The sequence below is a fragment of the Oncorhynchus nerka genome, linkage group LG22 (genome assembly GCF_034236695.1).
Source record: "Oncorhynchus nerka isolate Pitt River linkage group LG22, Oner_Uvic_2.0, whole genome shotgun sequence".
Classification (NCBI taxonomy): Eukaryota; Metazoa; Chordata; class Actinopteri; order Salmoniformes; family Salmonidae; genus Oncorhynchus; species Oncorhynchus nerka.
The window spans coordinates 24005829-24032750 of record NC_088417.1 but is presented as its reverse complement, the minus strand read 5'-3'; the positions used below and the strand labels follow the sequence as shown (position 1 = coordinate 24032750).

Below are 26922 nucleotides of genomic sequence, written 5' to 3'. Positions count from 1 at the left end.
GTACCGGTACCCCCTGTATATAGCCTCCACATTGACTCTGTACCGGTACCCCCTGTATATAGCATTGCTACTGTTGTTTTACTGCTGCTGTTTAGTTATTTGTTACTTTGATTTTCTATTTTCTACTTATCTAATTATTACTTAACACTTTTTTCTTAACTTCTTAAAGCATGTTGGTTAAGGGCTTGTAAGTAAGCATTTCACTGTAAGGTGGGATTGGATTGAAATCAAATCTGTCTCTGATAATGCCTATCCTTTCTATAATCGCGCAGCTGTATTTGTCATTCCAGTGTCTCGAAGGTCAGAGGAGCTGTTTTACTGTTTACCTGTTGTATTCGGCGCGTGTGACAAATACAATGTGATATTATAAATGAGTTTCCACCACCATGGTGTTGTAGTCTAGGAGACGTGTTGCGCCTAGAAGGTCATTCTATGACTCAGACAATTTAATTAACCTTTTTTTTCCCTCCCCAATTTCGTGGTATCCAATTGGTAGTTACAGTCTTGTCTCATCACTGTAACTCCCATACAGACGACTCGGGAGAGGTCAAGAGCCATGCCGTCCTCCGAAACACAACCCAAGCCCCACTGCTTCTTGACACAATGCACATTTAGCCTGGAAGCCAGGGGTCTCCCAGTCGCAGCCTGCTGCGACAGAGCCTAGACTTGAACCCAGAATCTCTAGTGGCATCTCTGCGATGCATCTCTGCGATGCATCTCTGCGATGCATCTCTGCGATGCATCTCTGCGATGCATCTCTGCGATGCATCTCTGCGATGCATCTCTGCGATGCATCTCTGCGATGCATCTCTGCGATGCAGTGCCTTAGACCACTACACCACTTCGGGAGGCCTTGATTTAATTAACCTTTATTAAAGTTTTATATCCAGTGTTCAAAACTTTGTGGCCATCAGATCAGATCCAAAAGGTCAGCTGAACCTCTATAAAACATTGTAGCTCCCTACCAGCAGGTAACTACGGGAGGTATTAAAGGGAGGATTAGGAAGGGGAAACTGTTCTGTCCTGGTAAATTGCTATTTTAATTACACAGTCATGCACCTACATTTGTTTTTGTGGGGAAATGACTATGACACTAAAGCATGCACACTAGGGATGTGCATCTTTCCCTTTCAAGACGATTCAATACGTATCTTCAATACATGGGCTCCGATACCATACAGGAACGATACGTTTTAGTTGGAAATGATTTGGTGTGATTCAGTTTGATTAGTGGAACAAATTGATGCGATTTCGTTCGATGTGATATGATCCAATCTGATGTATTAACATTTCTTGCATAAACACATTCATTTTCCATTGTAAATTCAAATCTGCTGCTGATGGAGCTCATGAGCTGGGTCTCTGAACTGGATCTGTCTGAGCTGTGTGTGTGTGTGTGTGCGTGTGTGTGTGCGCCCGTAAGTAAGTAAGTCAATTATGTATATGTCTATGGTGTATGTAAGCACCTGGGCTTAGCCATAAGGGATACTGGGCATCTACCACCCCACAATCAGAGGGGGATCAATGTATTGGCTACTTTTTGTCCCCCCCCCTCACTTTTGATCTGAAACCACCAGATTGCAGATTAAGTGTTTGAGATAGTAATGTATCATATCTTATATGTAATATATCTTTAAACATTTGCTATGACATTGCCAATAATTATGTAGCACAGTGTTTGATTACACCCCTTCTTAAAATTAATGTATTCCGGTAAAACACCATTTTCAACAACTCATTTGATAACAATAACCTAGCAAATCACATTGGTTGTCACTCAACTAATAACGCCTAGTATTGCACCATTTTACAAGCATTTAATGCTGAAGGCGCACAGATGTGCAAGATCAGAGGCCTGCCTCTCGTTGGTCAGCGCGCGAAGCTGCGCACGGTGCACAGTTAGAAAGAATGTAATGCAAAAGAAGTTAGTGAACTGGCAGATCATTTGAATCCTACTGATGCATGATCCATTTGGATTGGTTTGGGGTCCAGCCGACTATCTTAAACATTTATTTGAACTGATGCATGTCACTGAATCGTTACATCCCTAATGCACACAAATGTGTTTTTGTGGAAATTACTATGACTATTACTAAAGCATGCACACACATTTGTTTATGTGTTGTAGTAGTGATACACCACCATACCTGAATATTTAGCTTACTGCCTCTGTGGTAGTAGTGATACACCACCATACCTGAATATTTAGCTTACTGCCTCTGTGGTAGTAGTGATACACCACCATACCTGAATATTCAGCTTACTGCCTCTGTGGTAGTAGTGATTCACCACCATACCTGAATATTTAGCTTACTGCCTCTGTGGTAGTAGTGATACACCACCATACCTGAATATTTAGCTTACTGCCTCTGTGGTAGTAGTGATACACCACCATACCTGAATATTTAGCTTACTGCCTCTGTGGTAGTAGTGATTCACCACCATACCTGAATATTTAGCTTACTGCCTCTGTGGTAGTAGTGATACACCACCATACCTGAATATTTAGCTTACTGCCTCTGTGGTAGTAGTGATACACCACCATACCTGAATATTTAGCTTACTGCCTCTGTGGTAGTAATGATACACCACCATACCTGAATATTTAGCTTACTGCCTCTGTGGTAGTAGTGATACACCATCATACCTGAATATTTAGCTTACTGCCTCTGTGGTAGTAATGATACACCACCATACCTGAATATTTAGCTTACTGCCTCTGTGGTAGTAGTGATACACCACCATACCTGAATATTTAGCTTACTGCCTCTGAGGATACAGTGTACAGAGACGGCAGAAGTAGGTGGTTTGCGCACCTTTTGAAGTTGAGATGGGTTAAATAGCATTCTAACTGAAATCTGGACACTCACTGTAGGCCTGCAACTCTCACATGTACACTAATATAATATTAACTACTACAGAATGAAATATTACTTGCAGTAAAATGACACATCAAATGTTCATTTTTTTCTCTGAGGAGTAGAGAAATATAATGTATTGCTTTCACAATCTTGAGAGAATACAGTGCGGGGTTAGGGACTGTGCAAACTTGTTGTCTATGTCAGAGATGTAAAAGCTGACAATAGGCTATTTCAAACACATGCATTCAAGACAAACTGAAATCTTATAATCCTATTTTTTCACAGATTATAATTTCCTTAAAACCGGTCAAACTGATGTCATTTGCAGATTTTACTGGTAAAATATTAAGCTGTTTTAAAGTTAGAATATTGCATTTTCTCCCCGGTCCGTACACGTCCAGAAGTCATCAATCTGGTCATTTCGAGGCACATCCTTGCTCTGCAAGCAGAAATGGAACAGAAAACTTTACTGACATCAACAAGATTATTGTTCTGGTGAGCATCAAACAATATGCTCACTCTCTTCTAGGGCAACAAACAGCCTAATGAGGGTGGCAGGTATCCTAGTGGTTAGAGCTTTGGGCCAGTAACCAAAAGGTTGCTGGGATTGAATCCCTGAGCTGACAAGGTAAAAATCTGTTGTCCTGCCCCTGAACAAGGCAGATAGCCCACTGTTCCCCGGTAGGCTGTCATTGTAAATAAAAATGTGTTCTTAAATGACTTACCTAATTAATAGAAATAGAAATAATGACAGAGGAGAAGCTGCATGTATCTAATTATAGTCAAATAGACAACCAAATGTTGGAAATTATTTGCAGAAAAATATCTAACATAGTGGTGAAAGTAGCCTGAGCCGGTATGAAGTTTCCGTAGGCCTACTGGTAAAACAAGTGCCTATCACAATAAAACATGGCAAGACAACTGTAGGCTATAACACCATCATTTATAATTACCGCCTGTCAGCCGCATGAGAAATGAGCGCATGGACTTGAAAACAGGTGGTATAGGCCTATGCTCCAACATCTGGTGTGGTTCGATGGGAACACTTTATATTTGCCAAGACAGTGATGACTGGCTGGGACCGTGACATGTACGAACAGCAGTGGACATGTAAAGGACATCACACTGCTTGCTTAGTGAGTACCGCTTCTTCCTGATTCGGGTAACACTGAAGCTCAAACCCTGGATCTCTACTTTGCTGGCACACGTGACCGCCCTCCCAAAGTGTCTTGCCAGCTGTGCCAAGTGAAAAGCTAGCTATTCAGCCGCACAAAGCTAGCTATTCAGCCACGCAAGTGGGGACACTTCAGGCTGAGGAGTAAGTTTCATACCCCTCTAACTTACTCAACAGCAACCCCAGCATTGAGATCCGAGTCACTGCTGTAAAGAACATCACACTGCTTTCTTAGAGAGTACCACTTCCCCTTGATTCGTCTCACACTGATGCTCAAAAACAGGACATCTGCCTTGCTAGCACACGTGACCGCCCTCCCAAGGGGTCTTTCCAGACCGTGCCACGCAGGAGGCTAGCTATTCGGCAGCTCAAATGGGGACACTACAGGCTGAGGAGTAGGTTTTCACACATCCCGTGTGCTACAGACACATCAATCAATTCAGGCAACATGTTTGCCTAATGACAATCATTGAATGTCATTACACTTTTGAAGTTTAAATAGACATCTCTTTCCATTCAGCAAATGGCGGGTGCACAGTGCACTGTTTTAGATGCTCAAATTATTATAGAGTGGATTGAATATGCGCAGGTAGCCTACTTTTTGAAGTGATTTGTTTTATCAGATGAAAGCATTACGCCTGGTTGTGTTCATGCCACATTTAAAGTGAATAAATAAATGTGTGTATGTGCAACTGCGCACATATAGGTGGTCCCGCACCCCCTGTCAAAAAATGATTTGGCTGTCCCTGACAGTATGTTTCCTTATTAAAAATCGCTCTCTTGCCCCTCTCCCTCTCTTTTACCCAATTCTTCAGATCCGGACTTTGGAGACTTGGGAGTGCCCCAGCCTCTGCCCTGTAGGTATCCTCTCTCTCTCGCTCTCTCTCTCTGTCAATTCAACTTCATTCAAAGGGCTTTATTGGCATGCAAAACTTATATTTACATTGCCAAAGCAAGTGAACTAGATAATAAACAAAATGGAAATAAAGAATAAAAAATGAACAGTAAACATTACAGTCACAAGTTTCAAAGGAATAGACACATTTCAAATGTCATATTATGGCTATGTATAGTGTTATAATGATGTGCAAAAAAAAAATCTCTTTCAATCTCAATTCACTTCAAAAGGCTTTATTGGCATGGGAAACATGTTTACATATCAACGCAAGTGAAATAAAAGTGTCTCGCTCTCTCTCGCTCTCTGTCTCTCTTGCTCTTTCTCTGACTTTTTGTTGTTTGCTGATGGAGCTTGTTACATTATGTTGTGTTATGTTGTGTTATGTTGCTTTGTGTTATGTCGTGTTGTGTTATGTTGTTGTGTTATGTTATGTTATGTTGCATTGTGTTGTGTTATGTCGTGTTGTGTTGTGTTATGTTGTTGTGTTATGTTGTGTTATGTTGTTATGTTGCGTTGTGTTATGTTGCGTTATGTTGCATTGTGTTATGTTGCGTTGTGTTATGTTGTGTTATGTTGCGTTGTGTTATGTTGTTGTTTGGTGTTGTGTTATGTTGTGTTGTGTTATGTTGTTGTTTTGCGTTGTGTTATGTTGTGCTATGTTGCGTTGTGTTATGTTATGTTGTTGTTTTGCGTTGTGTTATGTTGTGTTATTTTGTATTTTGTTGTTGTTTTGCGTTGTGTTATGTTGTGTTATGTCGCTTTGTGTTATGCTGTGTTATGTTGCTTTGTGTTATGTTGTGTCATGTTGCTTTGTGTTATGTTGTTGTTTTGCGTTGTATTGTGTTGCGTTATGTTGTGTTATGTTGTATTGCATTGCAATGTGTGTTGTGTCGTGTTATGTTGTTGTGTTACATTGCGTTGCGTTGTGTGGTGTATTTTGTGTCTTTGTTCCATTCCCATCCGTTGCCTCTATTCACTGGTGTGTGTGTGCGTGTGTGTGTCTCCAGTCTGTGAGTTTGACATGGGAGGACCAGAGGGGATAGTGGAGTCTCATCAGATCACCAGAGATGGAAAGGCTTTAGCTACAGAGGCTGTGGACTGCAAATGGTTCATCCGCGCTCCGCCACGCTCCAAGGTCAGTGACGCACACACACACACACACACACACACAAACACACACACACACACACACACATACAGACAAACTGTCAAACAGGCTGCACACTCCTACAGTATGTACACATAACCCTACTCACTTACACGTTTTTATAAATATGTATACACATACGTCACGTCGAATCACTCTGTAATAACAATACTGTGTGTTTCTGAATGAGTCTTGTCCTTCCTAGAGTCAGTATGTGAGAGTTATGGCTAATGTTAAGACCCGTGAGCTGTAACACTGATTCCTCTAGAGCACAGCCAGTTGTTTGCATGTGCGCGTCCATGCACCTTGTGCGTAATATGGTGCGTATTATTCCATAAAACCATAGAAAGATGGATGTGGGCACAATGATGTTATAACAGGTGGCCGTGGGCACAATGCTGTTATAACAGGTGGCCGTGGGCACAATGCTGTTATAACAGGTGGCCGTGGGCACAATGCTGTTATAACAGGTGGCCGTGGGCACAATGCTGTTATAACAGGTGGCCGTGGGCACAATGATGTTATAACAGGTGGCCGTGGGCACAATGCTGTTATCACAGGTGGCCGTGGGCACAATGCTGTTATAACAGGTGGCCGTGGGCACAATGCTGTTATAACAGGTGGCCGTGGGCACAATGCTGTTATAACAGGTGGCCGTGGGCACAATGCTGTTATAACAGGTGGCCGTGGGCACAATGATGTTATTACAGGTGGCCGTGGGCACAATGATGTTATAACAGGTGGCCGTGGGCACAATGCTGTTATAACAGGTGGCCGTGGGCACAATGCTGTTATTACAGGTGGCCGTGGGCACAATGCTGTTATAACAGGTGGCCGTGGGCACAATGCTGTTATCACAGGTGGCCGTGGGCACAATGCTGTTATAACAGGTGGCCGTGGGCACAATGCTGTTATTACAGGTGGCCGTGGGCACAATGATGTTATTACAGGTGGCCGTGGGCACAATGATGTTATTACAGGTGGCCGTGGGCACAATGATGTTATAACAGGTGGCCGTGGGCACAATGATGTTATTACAGGTGGCCGTGGGCACAATGCTGTTATTACAGGTGGCCGTGGGCACAAAAACAGGTGGCCGTGGGCACAATGCTGTTATTACAGGTGGCCGTGGGCACAATGCTGTTATAACAGGTGGCCGTGGGCACAATGCTGTTATTACAGGTGGCCTTGGGCACAATGCTGTTATAACAGGTGGCCGTGGGCACAATGCTGTTATTACAGGTGGCCGTGGGCACAATGATGTTATTACAGGTGGCCGTGGGCACAATGATGTTATTACAGGTGGCCGTGGGCACAATGCTGTTATTACAGGTGGCCGTGGGCACAATGATGTTATTACAGGTGGCCGTGGGCACAATGATGTTATTACAGGTGGCCGTGGGCACAATGATGTTATAACAGGTGGCCGTGGGCACAATGATGTTATTACAGGTGGCCGTGGGCACAATGATGTTATTACAGGTGGCCGTGGGCACAATGATGTTATTACAGGTGGACGTGGGCACAATGCTGTTATTACAGGTGGCCGTGGGCACAATGCTGTTATTACAGGTGGCCGTGGGCACAAAAACAGGTGGCCGTGGGCACAATGATGTTATAACAGGTGACCGTGGGCACAATGATGTTATTACAGGTGGCCGTGGGCACAATGATGTTATTACAGGTGGCCGTGGGCACAATGATGTTATAACAGGTGGCCGTGGGCACAATGCTGTTATTACAGGTGGCTGTGGGCACAATGATGTTATAACAGGTGGCCGTGGGCACAATGCTGTTATTACAGGTGGCCGTGGGCACAATGCTGTTATTACAGGTGGCTGTGGGCACAATGCTGTTATTACAGGTGGCTGTGGGCACAATGCTGTTATTACAGGTGGCTGTGGGCACAATGATGTTATAACAGGTGGCCGTGGGCACAATGCTGTTATTACAGGTGGCTGTGGGCACAATGATGTTATAACAGGTGGCCGTGGGCACAATGCTGTTATTACAGGTGGCCGTGGGCACAATGCTGTTATTACAGGTGGCCGTGGGCACAATGCTGTTATTACAGGTGGCTGTGGGCACAATGCTGTTATTACAGGTGGCTGTGGGCACAATGATGTTATAACAGGTGGCCTTGGGCACAATGATGTTACAACAGGTGGCATACAATACTTTCTGAAGTGGATAGCTGATAGCTGAACAAAAATATAAACGCAACATGCAACAATTTTACTGAGTTTACAGGTCATATAAGGAAATCAGTCAATTTAAATAAATGTATTAGTCCCTAATCTATGGATTTCACATGGCTAGGCAGGGGCGCAGCCATGGATGGTCCTGGAAGGGCATAGAGCCCACAAAAGGGCTTTATTATAGACAGAAATACTCCTCAGTTTCATCAGCTGTCCAGGTGGCTGGTCGGATGTGGAGGTCCTGGGCTGTCGTGTTACACTTGGTCTGCGGTTGTGAGGCTGGTTGGACATACTGACAAATTCTCTAAAACAAAGTTGGAGGCTTATAGTAGAAACATTTACGTAAAATTCTCTGGCAACAGTTCTGGTGGACATCCCTGCAGTCAGCAATGCAATTGCACTTTCCCTCAAAACCGTGTTTTGCGACAAAACTGCACATTTTAGAGTTGCCTTTTATTGTCCCCAGCACAAGGTGCACCTGTGTAATGCTGTTTAATCAGCTTCTTGATATGCCACACCTGTCAGGTGGATGGATTATCTTGGCAAAGGAGAAATGCCCACTAAGAGGGATGTAAACACATTTCTGCACATCATTTGAGAGAAATAAGCTTTTTGTGCGTATGGAACATTTCTGGGATCTTTATTTCAGCTCATGAAACATAGGACCAACACTTTACATGTTGCATTTATATTTTTGTTCAGTATAGCTAGTAGAGGATTTAAGTCAGAGTGTGTGTCTGTGTGTGTTCTGCAGCTTTGTGCAGAGTGTGCTGGCAGAGAAAACAAATGCGGTCTGTAGCAAGCCCCAGGGTCAAACTACACAGCAACGCTATTTCATCAGCACTAAAGCTCTCTCCCTCTCTCCCTCCTCCCTGTCTCTCTCTCCCTCTCTCTCTCTCCCTCTCTCTCTCTCCCTTTTCTGCCTTCCCCTTTCTAGCCATCTCTCTCTTTCTCTTCCTCCACTCTCTCCCTCCTCTCTCTCACTCTCCTGGCTACAGCTCACTGGTTAAAAAACACTCCTGGCCCCAAATAAACTTCTCTGGTCTCCGTCTTACCTTAGGCGTACATGCACGCACACACACACGCACTCACACATATACACACACATTTCTATTATACACTCATTCAAGCAGATATATGCACATGCACATACACAGACAAACACTAACAAACTCATATTGACAGTATACTCACACTCTCCTATATGTTTCCTGTTCCAGAATGCCACTGGAGAGAGATAGACAGGGATGAATGGGTCTCTGTGGTTGGAATCTTTCATTGCAGTTCCTGACCCCATTGTCTCTGTTAGAGGGAGAGATAAATCTGCTGTGATACTGGCTTAATGATGTTACAATTGATTATAGTTAATTGGCCTCTAATACTACCCACCTTTTATGCACCAGTAAGACCACCGTACATACAGATAATCCCTCAGTTGAATTTGATGAAAGGATCATTGTTGAGCATATTGTTGAGCTCACACACACACACACACACACACACACACACACACACACACACACACACACACACACACACACACTCTTTTTAGTTTTGTGTTTGTTCTCTCTGCCCCCCAGCGATGATGTCTTGGCTGGCTTGATAATATTTGTGTTAAATGTGATTTATTGCCACTGCGATTGATTTGGGTGTTATCTGATGGTCCAGGACTGCAAATCAAAACCATATTCCCTTGTCTACCTTCCAACGTCCTTCTGATTCAGCCATTACAAACAATTCAACCCGGCTCCCAACAATACCATAGAGCTGCCTTATTGAACTGTGGTTGAAAGGGGGAGGCCTATCTGCACTTGATGCATTAATGAAATTGTTCTTCCAGTTATTGATAAGCCTGCACCTATTAAGAAACTGAACGTTAGAACTATTAAGGCCCTGTGGATTAATGAGGAATTGAAAAACTGTACCATTGAAAGAGATGGGGCAAAAGGAGGGGCTAATAAGTCTGGCTGCACATCAGATTGGCAAACTTACTATAAATTGAGAAATGGTGTGACTAAACTGAACAAAAATAATAAGACATTGTATTATGAAGCCAAGATAAATTACATAAAGTATGGTGGAAAAAATCTTTGGAATAATTTAAACTAAATTATTGGCATTCAGGCTAATTCAACTCCATATTTCATTGAATCAGATGGTTCATTTATTACAAAACAGTTTGATGTTACCAATTACTTTCATTACTATTTCATTAGCAAAGTACACAAACTTAAGCATGAAATTAACTTATTAAAGTTGGTGTGAGTGAGGTGCAAAAATATTGTTGGCCATCAATAATGACAGACCACCTGATATTGACATCTGAGATGGAAAGCTACTGAGGATTGTAGCGGACTATATTGCCACTCCTATTTGTCATATCTTAAATCTGAGTCTGGATATTTTTTTAATTGGTGTCAGACCTGGAGGGAAGCCAAAGTCATCCCGCTAGCCAAGAATGGTAAAGCTTGATGACGACTCTTTGCAAACTTGTAAAAATTGGTTAAACATGTAACGTACAGTGTACTGCAGAGCAGCTCTCTTGGGCCTTTAGGCTTTTCAATTTTTAACAATTACCAGATTGTAAAAACGGTTGGCTGGTATGCCCTCAACTGTCAGTGGTAGAACCTATGGCTGCAAACTTATCAAAGTTACTAAGTCATTTGTGGTTATTACCCATTATTACACAACATGTAAAAAAGAAAACTATAAACCCCCCTGCAACTTACATTTTGAAGCACGCCCAACATTCAGGTATTCTTATTTCTGTCCACAATAAAAAATAGCATCTTTCTTCGGACGACTATAACACTCTGACCTGAGTGAGTGGGTGCAGTGTCCAGACGCACCTTTCCAAGCTCTTTGATTGGTTGCGAATGGTAGTGCCGTGATGCGTGAGGGATATCTAAGCTAGGATGAACAACCAAATAAATGGGACTCAAGAGAAACTTAAGGGACTGTGAGGGAAAGTTGGGTAGAGAAAAAAGAGAAAAAAAAGGGGGAGGCCTTTTTTTAGAGCCACCCCAATATTTCTTATGGAAATATTAATATCCAGTAAAAGGCCTCTAACCTAAAGGGCACAGTCTCTGCAGCCAAAGGCCTTACTTGGCCACAGTCTCTAAAGAGCTAGTTCTAATCTGGCAGGGCAGGGAGTTGGATGATCCAAGCCACTGGGCGCTTGCAGGTTCTGTCATCTACACGCAACTCTGCAGTCCTGATCCTGACGTCGGGTCCAGGCATCACCTGTGAGACCTGTCCCTCAGGCCGCAGTGTTCTGGGTAACTGTGGGTTGACAATCATGACTAGTTCCAAGATCTGGTGTCTCTGCTTTCCACTTCTGACATCCAGACAGGTAGTGGCTGATGAAGTGCTTCCAGAACTGAATTGCTAGCAGCTGGCTGTGTCTCCATCAGTGTCAGCTGAGCAGCTCCGATTCAGGGTATACAACTTGAGGAAGTGAGGTGTCTGGTCGTCCCACCAGGAGAGCATTTGCGGTTACCGGGTCTGAGTTTGCAGTGTCGGAGGTGGTGTAGCCTAGGGGCTTGTAGTTGAAGATCCCGTCTATCTCAATGAGGACCGTCAACAAGACCTCTTCCAGTATTGCTTGAAGGCCTTGCTTGAGGGAGCGGATCTCTCTCTCTCCCAGCACTTGGTGGATTGAAAGCAAACTGGATCTGCTGGCTTGCAGGACTGGCTGGAGCGCCGCAAATGCTTCCTTCAGCTCCCGTTCTTCTCCTATGAAGTTGGCCAGACAGCAATTTGGCCAGACAGCAATTTGAAAGGCATCCCTCGGCGGGCCACGAAGCATCTGAGTGCCATCATGAAGGAGTCTGAGTCAATACTGGAGAGAAGGTCAAGGATCACTGCCTGGGTGGTCATACACTTGAATGCGATGACCCATCTTTTCTCATTGTGGGAGCCTATCTTAAGCATGTAGGGGCTGAAACTGTCCACGCCAGTGGAGTAGAAGTGGGGTTTGTGTATGCGGAGCCTAGTGGGGGGAAGGTCAGAAATCTTGGGAATCTCCCTAACCACTTCCAACATTAACCCTAACCACTTCTGACCCTCCTTACACTCCCACTGGTGTCGCCGGATAGCAGCTCTGCCACTGATGATCCAAGACTTCAACAAACTCGTTCAGGCCCTCGGTGGAGCAGTCTCTCGTCGAAGTCTCCGATGATCAGCTTAGTGATTGGATGTTGGTGGTTGAGCATGATGGGGTGCATGGCCTCTTGATCCAGAACTGTGCTGCAGCGGACGCGACCCCCCACTCAAATCAGCTGAGTGGTGCGATCCAGCTCCAAGGCGAGAGTGAGTAGGCGGCTACTGGTGGGCACAGGCTTGACCCCTGTTCGGTGGAGAAGCAGTCCTGCTGCACTTGACGAAGGAGGGATAGCTCTGCTTCCTTGTAATCGCTGGCTGAAGGGCTGCTACCTGCCGCCTGGTTGAGTAAGTGGGAGGTTGCCTCCAGAAGTTAACTGAAAGACTTGAACTGGTTTGCTTCTGGGAGGAAAGGGTCTGGCGCTTGGCCGCAGAATGCAGGCTTTCTCAACTCCTCCTCGTCCGTAGTGTCTGGAAGTGGCTTCTTCAGCTACTGGTCTGGGGTTCCTTGCAGGAATGATGGGCCTGGTTCCAGCAACTTCTGGAACCCAGTTCTGCTACGGCCGTCCCACGTGTGATGTCATCCGCTGGATTATTTGCTGACTCTGAATAGTGCCATAACTCTCGGCCACTCGGGTGCCAACGATGATCTTGAATCGTCAGGAATCCGATTGGAGCCATGTGAGGACCGTCATGGAATCCATCCACATAATAACTTGGCAGATAGGGTGAGTGGGGATCTTGGCCAGCTGCGCTACAGTAAGCGCTGCACACAATTTCAGACAAGGGATCGATTGGTGCTTCTTCGGGGCCATCTCGATGTTGCCGTTGCGGTGTTCTGTTCTGAGGTACAGAACCATAGGCCTGCTCCGAGGTGTCGCAGAACACATGGATGTCCCTCAGGAAAGTCGGGGTCCATTTACATTTTACATTTAAGTCATTTAGGGCTGAGCGACTGGTATAAACCTCCAGTGGAACAGTAGATGTCTGGGCTGATGTATAAACTTGGCAGGGCTATCTGCTGCAGATCTGGAAGTTCTCTCTTCCACTCTTTCCAGGGGAAGACTAGATTTCTGGGCAAATGGGTGTCGTCCCAGTCCTTCTTCTTGTTCAATAGACGCTAAAGCAGCATTTTGGCCCTGATGGTAAAGGGGGCAATGTACCCCAGGGGGTCGTATTTGCTAGCTAGTACCTTGTAGATGGTGTGCATTGTAACTGTCGGGAAATCTAGCCGGCAGGACTTGTACATAGCCCGAGGGCTGATTCTTGAGCATTCTTGACCTGACTTCAGAAGGGAGAAGGCTGATTACCGAAGGGACATTGCTTGCCCGTTGTAGTGGCTAGTAGCTTCCAAAGCTTGTCCACAAGGGCCTTGGCATATTCCAGTTGTCCCCTTAGAAGGACTTCTCTATTGACCCTCTTAAGTCTTCTGCAGGCTGTCTGTGGTTCAGGATGTGTTTCTGGAGAGCGAAAGTAGCACAGTAGGGACTTGACGTGGTGCCAAAGGGAAAGACGCATCACTCGTAAATGCTGGGCGGATTTTCCCGGTTTAGGTCTCTCCAGAGGAACCTCATCAGTGGCTGGTCTTCAGGGAGTAGTCTGACTTGGTGGAACATCCCACGAATCCTCTCTGAATCTGAGGAGCAATACAAATAGGGAGGGGCCAAGCGTGGTGCCTGGGAGCAGGACCTTGTTAATGTTGTCCCCTTTGTACTGGAACAAGCAGTTGAATACCACACGATTCTTGCTGTTATGCTGTGTCATGTGGTGTGGGATGTACCAGCTCGTGGCAGTGTTCTCTTCAGCGTTTGGCGCTAGCTTTACTGTGTAGCTGGCTGCTCCTTCTGAATCGCTGCTTTGAATGCTGCTGCTTGCTCTGGTGACTTTGCCAGCCTCTTCTCTGTGGCCCTGAGCAGCGGGAGCACAGCTTCCTTAGGGGCTCGCAGCTAGGGCATGTTCTTGATGCGAAGGAGGAGAGTTGCGGAACATTGGACTCCATCCACTTCAACTCTCATTGTTCTGGCCTCCAACAGGTCTGTTGTCTCCTGGACTTGGTGAGTTCTGGTGCTGATCTTCTTGCTGCGCCATGGCAGTACATCCATCTGCCACAACTTCTCAACCTGACTAAACAGGTCAGCATTCGAGCACAGCATAGAGGTGACATAGCCCTAGTGCTCAGAGATGCTGTACTTCAGTCCAACCCAGGATGGTCTTGATGGCAGCTGGGCTTCCTGTTGGTTCCACCTGCATGATCAGGTGGGCGTAGTCTGATCCAATAAGCAGAACTGTCTGGACCTTGAATATGTGCTGCAGAGGCGGTCCCTTCAGGTGGCGATACTTCTGTTGCAGGGCACAGACCGAATGGGTCTGCTTGAACAGGCCTAGCTGTTGCGAAGTGAAGGCGCCTTGGATCCGAAATGTATTGTGGGTCTGTGAGACAGGGGAGACAGTGAAGGAATCGGACGCCCAAAGGAGAACCTAAAACTCTTGTCTTACTGTTCGAAGGGTCAAGTCTTCAGGCTCACCTTTGAATCCCACAAGAAGTTGTCACTGATTGCAAGTCTTGCAGCGGAATTGGAGGTTGCACTCCGCAAAATGATGCTCTTGGCCGCAAAGCCAACACACGTTCCTCTCCTTTGATCCAGCTCGCCTGGAGGATCAAAGAAGAAATTGAGCAATTGGAAAATGCTGGAAAATGGAGCAATTTTTGAGGGAGTGGCTGATGCGTTCACAGTAGGGACAATAGACTTTCTCCTTGGTGGCCCTTGGACGTATTTTTTAGGGCCATCTTCTCCATGCCAAGTAGGATGGTTGTTGTCATGCTGGAGGCCGTAGGCTCCTTATGGCGATCTCTGCTTCTAGCTAATGTCTCTATTTGTGAACTGCTGGTGAACCTGGAGTTATCCTCCTGCATTTGGACCTCATACTCCATGCAGTCTGCCAAGTCTAGCAGAGTGGGGATTTGGATCTTGCATGGATGGATGAACCTCCAGAAGCTGGATATCAGGTCATGTGGAAGTTCCCCAGCAAGACATGGGATCCACAATCCAGCTCCACGTCTCCCTTCCTGCCCAGCTGCTCCAACATGCCAATTAAGGAACGTACTCAGAGGAGGAACAGACAGATGGCCTTGATGTTCCCACTGGCAACATTTGGGCCATCCTTGAGCTTGGCGATATGCTGGAACTAACTGATGCTGCAGTCCGAACTGCTGGTTGAGGGCAGACATGGTATCTGTGAAGGGGTACCTTCGAGTTGCTATAAAGGTCAGAGATGAGCAGGACCTTTTTCAGCTTAAGGTGGTCACCGAGGATCTGGACCTTAAACCGCTCTGTGGCATCCGCTGGGAGGATGTTATCCAGGGCGATCTTCAGCTGTGAGAACTCTCTGGGGTTCGGATGAACAAAGTCCAGGATCATTGGAGTGGGCCCTCTGTAGGTCCACTCCTGACCTGGGGGATGTGGCATACTCTGTGTCCTGAGTCTAAGGGGATGCCTATCAGCAGAGTAGTTGTGTCGCCTCGGGGGATAGTAGCGCTCCCTGGGCTCTGTGTGGGGACCGATGGTTCGCTGAAACGACATCAGTCTGTGGAGTTGCTCAGCTGTCTTGACAGGTAGTAGCCCTCCCGGTGGTATTGTGGAAGTGTCGTGGGCTCTGGTCGGGAGACTCTAGAGCAGCGTTCGACAGGGGAGTTGCTGCACTTACTAGAGACATAGTAGCCCTCCTGGCGCTCCATCAGGGGTGTTAAATTCTCTAAATAGGTGGCCCTGGAGGAACACTGATCAGGGGAATAGGCTAATTGGTGGAGGAATGGAATACTCCGAACATGAGGCGGGGTAGTCTTCCTTAAAAGGGCGAGGGTCTCGCTGTCCTATTGGATGTGGGACTTGCTCTCTAGAAACCTCCTGGGTGGTGGTACGTGGCAGGGAAGCAGGCTCATGTAGGCAATATGAAGGAAGGTTTCTCCACTCTTCGGGTGCCGCTGTGCTGTAAGGCAGAAGCTGTGGATGGCCAGCTCTGGGCTGGCCGACGCTGGGCTTGCCCCTCTCTCCTTGGTCGGCAGGGTGTGTGGCTGGTGCTGGCCCAATCCTCTCCCCCCAGTCCTCATCCTCGTTCTCGTCCCCACTCTCTTATTGAGCTTGTGCTTGTTGGAGGGAAGATGGCTTTGAGGGTGCAGGTGGCCATTCTTGGCGTCAACTTGGACTTGACTGGGAATGAATCTTGGTGGAATAGTACTTGTGTTAATCCGGATTAATTGTGGTTCTATAAATCAAATCCATACACAACATAACAGTATCGATAAAGTGGCATAATTATGCAATATAAATAGGCATATATAAACATGACTGAATAAACACAACAATACACTACTATAACACAGATATAAACAGGGCTATAAAAATATCAGCATAAATATTAACCTAAATGATAAACATCTTGTCAGAGAGAGAGAAACCAATTACTGAGACTGACAAGATAAAAATGTATGCCACCCTCTCTCTCCAGCCCAGTGCGAGAATCTTCCTTGCTGATATCTTATCTGATCTGCCCCAGTGCCACAAGTGTCATAAATTACTCTGAACATTCACGAGCTCCAAGACCCATCTGGGAGGGTTCTAGAAGCTCGCCCATGGCAGCGCAACAACCACTTTAACAAAGTCCACTATGGAAAACGCCATGGTAGCATGTGCACATGAAAAACTATGTTTATCAATACAACAGTGACATAATGCTAGATTCTATAAACAATACGCCAAGCGGTTTTGGCAACTCCAACATTAAAGAATAGTAATAGCTGTACAATATATACTATGGCCGCAAACTTAACATAGCTACTAAGCCATTTGTGGTTATTACACATTATTACACAACATGTAAAAAGACACCCAATAAACCCCCCTGCAACTTACATTTTGAAGCACACACAACATTCAGGTATTCTAGTTACTCTCCACATTAAAAATAGTCCTCAGAAAAATGTGGGTCTTCTTTCTTCGGACGACTATAATACTCCGACCTGGGTGGGTGCAGTATCCAGATGCGCCTTTCCAAGCTCTTTGATTGGTTGGGAATGGCAGGGCCATGATGGGTGAGGGATAACTCATTTAGGCAGAACAGCCAAACAAACGGGACTCACAGGAAACTGAAGGGACTGTGAGGGAAAGTTAGATAGAGAGAAGGGGAGCAGGGCGGCCATTTTTACACCGATGATTCATCCCTATACATGTCAGCTAGTGAACCACAGCTAGTGAAATCACTCCAACCCAAAAAATATTGTTGCAGTCTTAGAATGGGTGGCCAGTAATAAAGTGGTCCTGAACATGTAAAACTAAGAGCATTGTATTGGTACAAATCATTCCCTAAATTCTAGACCTCAGCAGAATGTAATAATGAATGCTGTGGCTGTTGAGGAGACTAAATTACTTGGTGTTACTTTAGATTGTAAACTGTTTTGGTCAAAACATAATTAATTGGTTGTAAGGTTGCCTTTTTTATCCACCACACTCCACAAAGCAAGTCTTGCAAACTCTAGTTTGATCTAATCTGGATTATTGTCCAGTCATATGGTCAGGTGCTGCGAAGGACCTCGTTAAGCTGCAGCTGGCCCAGAACAGAGTGACAGGTTTTGCCCTTCGCTGCAATCAGAGGGATAATATCAATACTATGCATGCCGGTCTCTCTTGGCTAAAAGTTGAGGAGAGACTGACTGCATTGCTTCTTGTTTTTATAAGGAACATTATGTGTTGAAAATTATAAATTGTTTGCATATGTAACCAACTTCATAAAGCTACCTAGAACAAGATGGCGCCGAAGAATATGGCTGACGTTTCAAATTCTCCCAACCAGTTGTCATATTTTGTTAGTTTCTTTGCGTTGTTTGTAACTTCCGGGTTGGAGCGAGCGGTCGCATTCGCACCTCGGCTCGCAGGTAGTATAACTTTTCATTACATTTCATTACATTTCACTATAGCACAACGGTTTGATTTGTCTAATCTTAGCAATTTCTCCTTAGCTAGCTACATAGCCGTCTTTGTATCAAAGATAATTGCGTAATCATCGTATTTCATCGTCCTAACGTAGTCTACACTGCTATCTGCCCAGCAGCTAGCCAGCTAGCCAGCTAGCTAACGTCCACCGTCTACCAGTTGTCTTTGCTGTCTTTGCTGTCTTCGTATCCAAGATAATTGTGTAGTTTAGAGTGTGTAGTCTTAGAGTGATTATCTTAATTTACCGAGGTTAGCTAGCCAGCTATTTGTCGTCCTTAACGTAGGAGACACTGCTAGCTAGCCAACAGCTAGCCAACGTCTGCCAAATAGAACTTCCTCACTCAACAACCCGGTCGCATTCCGCTTCGCTCCACAGGTAGTATCACATTTTCATTTCATTTCATTACAGTACAACGGTTTGATTTGTTTGATCGTAGCTAGCTACATAGCTAGCTACATAGCCGTCTTTGTATCAAAGAGAATTGTGTAGTCTAGAGCGATTTTCTAGGTTAGCTAGCCAGCTATTGTCGTTCTTTTAACGCAACGTAACGTAATCAACACTGCTAGCTAGCCAGCTAGCCCCCGAATAGCAGCACTGTGGAAACTATCACACTCAACGGAATGACTTGATTAGTGTAGTGTCAACAACGCAGCCACTGCCAGCTAGCCTACAAAGTCAACAACGCAGCCACTGCCAGCTAGCCTACTTCAGCAGTACTGTATCATTTTAATCATTTTAGTCAATAAGATTCTTGCTACGTAAGCTTAACTTTCTGAACATTCGAGACGTGTAGTCCACTTGTCATTCCAATCTCCTTTGCATTAGCGTAGCCTCTTCTGTAGCCTGTCAACTATGTGTCTGTCTATCCCTGTTCTCTCCTCTCTGCACAGACCATACAAACGCTCCACACCGTGTGGCCGCGGCCACCCTAATCTGGTGGTCCCAGCGCGCACGACCCACGTGGAGTTCCAGGTCTCCGGTAGCCTCTGGAACTGCCGATCTGCGGCCAACAAGGCAGAGTTCATCTCAGCCTATGCCTCCCTCCAGTCCCTCGACTTCTTGGCACTGACGGAAACATGGATCACCACAGATAACACTGCTACTCCTACTGCTCTCTCTTCGTCCGCCCACGTGTTCTCGCACACCCCGAGAGCTTCTGGTCAGCGGGGTGGTGGCACCGGGATCCTCATCTCTCCCAACTGGTCATTCTCTCTTTCTCCCCTTACCCATCTGTCTATCGCCTCCTTTGAATTCCATGCTGTCACAGTTACCAGCCCTTTCAAGCTTAACATCCTTATCATTTATCGCCCTCCAGGTTCCCTCGGAGAGTTCATCAATGAGCTTGATGCCTCGATAAGCTCCTTTCCTGAGGACGGCTCACCTCTCACAGTGCTGGGCGACTTTAACCTCCCCACGTCTACCTTTGACTCATTCCTCTCTGCCTCCTTCTTTCCACTCCTCTCCTCTTTTGACCTCACCCTCTCACCTTCCCCCTACTCACAAGGCAGGCAATACGCTCGACCTCATCTTTACTAGATGCTGTTCTTCCACTAACCTCATTGCAACTCCCCTCCAAGTCTCCGACCACTACCTTGTATCCTTTTCCCTCTCGCTCTCATCCAACACTTCCCACACTGCCCCTACTCGGATGGTATCGCGCCGTCCCAACCTTCGCTCTCTCTCCCCCGCTACTCTCTCCTCTTCCATCCTATCATCTCTTCCCTCTGCTCAAACCTTCTCCAACCTATCTCCTGATTCTGCCTCCTCAACCCTCCTCTCCTCCCTTTCTGCATCCTTTGACTCTCTATGTCCCCTATCCTCCAGGCCGGCTCGGTCCTCCCCTCCCGCTCTGTGGCTCGACGACTCATTGCGAGCTCACAGAACAAGGCTCCGGGCAGCCGAGCGGAAATGGAGGAAAACTCGCCTCCCTGCGGACCTGGCATCCTTTCACTCCCTCCTCTCTACATTTTCCTCTTCTGTCTCTGCTGCTAAAGCCACTTTCTTCCACTCTAAATTCCAAGCATCTGCCTCTAACCCTAGGAAGCTCTTTGCCACCTTCTCCTCCCTCCTGAATCCTCCTCCCCCTCCCCCTCCTCCCTCTCTGCAGATGACTTCGTCAACCATTTTGAAAAGAAGGTCGACGACATCCGATCCTCGTTTGCTAAGTCAAACGACACTGCTGGTTCTGCTCACACTGCCCTACCCTGTGCTCTGACCTCTTTCTCCCTCTCTCTCCAGATGAAATCTCGCGTCTTGTGACGGCCGGCCGCCTAACAACCTGCCCGCTTGACCCTATCCCCTCCTCTCTTCTCCAGACCATTTCCGGAGACCTTCTCCCTTACCTCACCTCGCTCATCAACTCATCCCTGACCGCTGGCTACGTCCCTTCCGTCTTCAAGAGAGCGAGAGTTGCACCCCTTCTGAAAAAACCTACACTCGATCCCTCCGATGTCAACAACTACAGACCAGTATCCCTTCTTTCTTTTCTCTCCAAAACTCTTGAACGTGCCGTCCTTGGCCAGCTCTCCCGCTATCTCTCTCAGAATGACCTTCTTGATCCAAATCAGTCAGGTTTCAAGACTAGTCATTCAACTGAGACTGCTCTTCTCTGTATCACGGAGGCGCTCCGCACTGCTAAAGCTAACTCTCTCTCCTCTGCTCTCATCCTTCTAGACCTATCGGCTGCCTTCGATACTGTGAACCATCAGATCCTCCTCTCCACCCTCTCCGAGTTGGGCATCTCCGGCGCGGCCCACGCTTGGATTGCGTCCTACCTGACAGGTCGCTCCTACCAGGTGGCGTGGCGAGAATCTGTCTCCTCACCACGCGCTCTCACCACTGGCGTCCCCCAGGGCTCTGTTCTAGGCCCTCTCCTATTCTCGCTATACACCAAGTCACTTGGCTCTGTCATAACCTCACATGGTCTCTCCTATCATTGCTATGCAGACGACACACAATTAATCTTCTCCTTTCCCCCTTCTGATGACCAGGTGGCGAATCGCATCTCTGCATGTCTGGCAGACATATCAGTGTGGATGATGGATCACCACCTCAAGCTGAACCTCGGCAAGACGGAGCTGCTCTTCCTCCCGGGGAAGGACTGCCCGTTCCATGATCTCGCCATCACGGTTGACAACTCCATTGTGTCCTCCTCCCAGAGCGCTAAGAACCTTGGCGTGATCCTGGACAACACCCTGTCGTTCTCAGCCAACATCAAGGCGGTGGCCCGTTCCTGTAGGTTCATGCTCTACAACATCCGCAGAGTACGACCCTGCCTCACACAGGAAGCGGCGCAGGTCCTAATCCAGGCACTTGTCATCTCCCGTCTGGATTACTGCAACTCGCTGTTGGCTGGGCTCCCTGCCTGTGCCATTAAACCCCTACAACTCATCCAGAACGCCGCAGCCCGTCTGGTGTTCAACCTTCCCAAGTTCTCTCACGTCACCCCGGTCAGGGGGTGAGTTGGGTGGGTTGTCTATGTTAGTTTGTCTATGATTTTCTATTTCTGTGTTTGGCCTGGTATGGTTCTTAATCAGAGGCAGCTGTCAATCATTGTCCCTGATTGAGAACCATATTTAGGTAGCCTGTTTTCCATTGTGTTTTGTGGGTGGTTATTTTCAGTCTTAGTGTGTCTACACCAGACAGAACTGTTTCGGTTGTTTCTTTGTTGTTTTTTATTCAGTGTTCAGTCTTTTCATTAAATAAGATGAAGACTTACCACGCTGCGCTTTGGTTCTCAACTTCTTCCCACGACAGCCGTTACAGAACCACCCACCAAGAAAGGACCAAGCAGCGTGGTAACAGGCAGCAGCGGCCGGAATCGCAGGACTCCTGGACATGGGAGGAGATTCTGGACGGCAAGGGACCATGGGCACAGGCTGGAGAATATCACCGCCCCAAGGCTGAGCTGGAGGCAGCGAAAGCTGAGAGGCGGTGGTATGAGGAGGCAGCACGGCGGCGCGGTTGGAACCCCGAGAGGCAGCCCCAAACATTTCTTGGGGGGAGGTACACCGGGAGTGTGGCTAAGTCAGGTGGGAGACCTGAGCCAACTCCCCGTGCTTACCGGAGAGCGAGAGGGACCGGGCAGGCACCGTGTTATGCCGTGAGGCGCACGGTGTCCCCGGTGCGTGTGCATAGCCCGGTGCGGTACATTGCAGCGCCTCGTATCGGCCGGGCTAGAGTGGGCATCGAGCCAGGTGTCATGAAGCCGGCTGGCCTGGCTACGGGGAGCATTCAACCAGGTAAGGTTGGGCAGGCTCGGTGCTCAAGAGCTCCAGTGTGCTTTCACGGTCCGGTCTATCCAGTGCCACCTCCACGCACCAGCCCCCCGCACCAGGCTGTCTCTCCGTCTTCTCCCTACAGGTGCTCACGCCTGTCCAGCGCTGCCAGAGCCTTCCTCCTGTCCAGCGCTGCCAGAGTCTCCCGTCTGTCCTGAGCTGCCAGAGCCGCCAGTCTGTCCTGAGCTGTCAGAGCCGTCAGTCAGCCAGGAGCTGCCAGAGCCGCTTGTCACGCCTGCGATGCTAGAATCGCCCTTCACTCCGGAGCTCCCGGAGTCTCCCGCCTGTCCGGCGCTGCCGGAGTATCCCGCCTGTCCGGCGCTGCCGTAGTCGTCCTTCACCCGTCCATTCGAGACCCGTGGCTAGGGTCCCCAGTCCGAGGTCTGCGGCGTGTGTCGCCGCTCTTAAGAGGCCACGGAGAACGAAGCTGGCACAAAGACCGCTCTCAACCAACTCTATAAGGCCATAAGCAAAGAAGAAAATGATCACCCAAATGCGGCGCTCTTAGTGGCCGGGACTTCAATGCAGGCTAACTTAAATCCGTTTTTATCAAATTTTTACCAGCATGTCACACGTGCAACCAGAGAAAAAAAATCCTAGAACACCTTTACTCCACACACAGAAATGCATACAAAGCTCTCCTCTGCACTCCATTTGGTAAATATGACCATAATTCTATCCTCCTGATTCCTGCTTACAAGCAAAAATGAAAGCAGGAAGTACAGGTGACTCGCTCAATACGGAAGTGGTCAGATGACGCAGATGTTATACTACAGGACTGTTTTGCTAGCACAGACTGGAATATGTTCCGGGATTCATCCAATGGCATTGAGGAGTACACCACCTCAGTCATCGGCTTCATCAATAAGTGCATCGACGACGTCGTCCCCACAGTGACTGTACGTACATATCCCAACCAGAAACCATGGATTACAGGCAACATCCGCATCGAGCTAAAGGCTAGGCCTGCCGCTTTCAAGGAGCGAGAGAGTAATCCGGACGCTTATAAGAAATCCCGCTATGCCCTCAGACGAACCATCAAACAAGCAAAGCATCAATACAGGATTAAGATTGAATCCTACTACACCGGTTCTTACGCTTGTCGGATGTGGCAGGGCTTGAAAACTATTACAGACTACAAAGGGAAACCCAGACGCGAGCTGCCCAGTGACGCGAGCCTACCAGACGAGCTAAATGGCTTTTACGCTCGCTTCGAGGCAAGCAATACTGAAGCATGCACAAGCGCACCATGCCTATGTGATAACGCGCTCGGTAGCCGATATGAACAAAACCTTTAAACAGGTAAACATTCACAGAGCCACTGGGTCAGGTCAGATTACCAGGACGTGTACTCAAAGCATGCGGACCAACTGTCAAGTGTCTTCACTGACATTTTCAACCTCTCCCTGACCGAGTCTGTAATTCAAATCAAATCAAATCAAATTGTATTTGTCACATACACATGGTTAGCAGATGTTAATGCGAGTGTAGCGAAATGCCTGTGTTTCTAGTTCCGACAATGCAGTAATAACCAACGAGTAATCTAGCTAACAATTCCAAAACTACTACCTTATACACACAAGAGTAAAGGGATAAAGAATATGTACATAAAGATATATGAATGAGTGATGGTACAGAGCGGCATAGGCAAGATGCAGTAGATGGTATCGAGTACAGTATATACATATGAGATGAGTATGTAAACAAAGTGGCATAGTTTAAAGTGGCTAGTGATACATGTATTACATAAAGATGCATGTTATATATTTCAAGATGACCACCATAGTCCCTGTGCCCAAGGAAGTGAAGGTAACCTGTCTAAATGATTACTGCCCCGTGGCACTCACGTCGGTAGCCATGAAGTGCTTTGAAAGGCTGATCATGGCTCACATCAACAGCATCCTCCCAGACACCCTAGACCCACTCCAATTCACATATCGCCCCAACAGATCAACAGATGACGCAATCTCAATCGCACTCCACACTGCCCTTTCTCACCTGGAATATCACCTGGACAAAAGGAACACCTGCTCTGAATCTCACACAAATGATCAATGAACCTACCAGGTACAAGCCCAAATCTGTAAACACGGGCACCCCCTGCTGTCTTCAACCAGGATCTCAGCGATCACTCCCTCATTGCCTGCGTCCGTAATGGGACTGCGGTCAAACGACCACCCCTCCTCACTGTCAAATAATCCCTAAAACACTTCAGCTAGCAAGTCTTTCTAATCGACCTAGCCCGGGTATCCTGGAAGGATAATGACCTCATTCTGTCGGTAGAGGATGCCTGCTTATTCTTTAAAGTGTTTTCCTCACCATCTTAAATAAGCATACCCCATTCAAAAATGTAGAACCAGGAACAGATATAGCCCTTGATTAACTCCAGACCTGACTGCCCTTGACCAGCACAAAACATCCTGTGGCGTACTGCATTAGCATCAAATAGCCCCCGCGATATGCAACTTTTCAGGGAAGTTAGGAACCAATATACACAGGCAGTTAGGAAAGCAAAGGCTAGCTTTTTCAAACAGAAATTTGCATCCTGTAGCACAAACTCCAAAAAGTTCTGGGACCCCTGTAAAGTCCATGGAGAATAAGAGCACCTCCTCCCAGCTGCCCACTGCACTGAGGCTAGGAAACACTGTCACCGCCGATAAATCAACGATAATTGAGAACTTCAATAAGCATTTTTCTATGGCTGGCCATGCTTTCCACCTGGCTACCCCTACCCCGGTCAACAGCCCTGCGCCCCCCAAGGCAACTTGCCCAAGCCTCCCCATTTCTCCTTCACCCAAATCCAGATAGCTGATGTTCTGAAAGTGCTGCAAAATCTGGACCCCTACAAATCAGCCAGGCTAGACAGTCTGGACCCTCTCATTCTAAAATTATTATTATTGTTGCAACCCCTATTACTAGCCTGTTCAACCTCTCTTTCGTATCGTCTGAGATCCCCAAAGATTGGAAAGCTGCCGCGGTCATCCCCCTCTTCAAAGGGGGAGACACTCTAGACCCAAACTGTTACAAACCTATATCTATCCTACCCTGCCTTTCTATAAAGGTCTTCGAAAGACAAGTTAACAAACAGATCACCGACCATTTCGAATCCCACCGTACCTTCTCCGCTATGCAGTCTGCTTTCGAAGCTGGTCATGGGTGCACCTCAGCCACGCTCAAGGTCCTAAACGATATCATAACCGCCATCGATAAGAGACAATACTGTGCAGCTGTATACATCGACCTGGCCAAGGCTTTCGACTCTGTCAATCACCACATTCTTATCGGCAGACTCAACAGCCTTGGTTTCTCAAATGACTGCCTCGCCTGGTTCACCAACTACTTCTCAGACAGAGTTCAGTGTGTCAAATCGGAGGGCCTGTTGTCCGGACCTCTGGCAGTCTCTATGGGGGTGCCACAGGGTTCAATTCTCGGGCCGTCTCTTTTCTCTGTTTACATCAATGATGTCGCTCTTGCTGCTGGTGATTCTCTGATCCACACCTCTACGCAGCCGACACCATTCTGACACTGTGTTAACCTCTCTAGGATATGTGGGACGCTAGTGTCCCACCTGGCCAACGTCCAGTGAGATTGCAGTGCGCCAAATTCAAATACAGAAATACTCATTACAATAATATTAAAAAGATACAACTATTTTACATAGGTTTAAAGATTAACTTCTTGTGAATCCAGCCACGGTCTCAGATTTAAAAATGCTTTACGGCGAAAGCATACCTTACGATTATTTGAGAACATAGCCCAGCAGACAAATCATTACAAACAGTAACCAGCCAAGTAGAAGAGTTACACAAGTCAGAAATAGAGATCAAATGAATCACTTACCTTTGATGCTCTTCATATGGTTGCACTCAGAAGACATTCATTTATTCAATAAATTATACTTTTGTTCGATAACGTCTCTTTATATCCAAAAACCTCCGTTACGAATAGTATTCGTAAAGTTCGTAGAAACATTTCAAACGATGTTCATAATCAATCCTCGGGTTGTTTTTAGCCTAAATAATCGATAATATTTCAACCAGACAATAACGTTGTCAATATAAAAGGTAAACAAGAAAGGCTCTCTCTCGGTCGCGCTCATGAAAAAGCTCTGTGACACGGCAGGGTCCACTCATTCAGACTTCTCTTACTCCCTCATTTTTTCAGAATACAAGCCTGAAACCATTTCTAAAGACTGTTGACATCTAGTGGAAGGCATAGGAACTGCAATTTGAGTCCTAAGTCAATGGATACTGTAATGGCATTGAATAGAAAACTTTA

General features: G+C 46.7%; 1 protein-coding gene across 2 annotated transcripts in view; it reads left to right on the top strand.

The window, feature by feature from the left end:
* The window catches only part of neto1l (neuropilin (NRP) and tolloid (TLL)-like 1, like), a 179512-nt gene that overhangs the window by 84135 nt on the left and 68455 nt on the right, over positions 1 to 26922 (top strand). For both annotated transcript variants that reach the window (XM_029626561.2, XM_029626560.2), the window contains exons 5-6: positions 4851 to 4892; positions 5941 to 6068. In XM_029626561.2, the coding sequence (XP_029482421.1) occupies positions 4851 to 4892; positions 5941 to 6068 (170 nt within the window). The remainder of the gene's footprint in view (positions 1 to 4850; positions 4893 to 5940; positions 6069 to 26922) is intronic.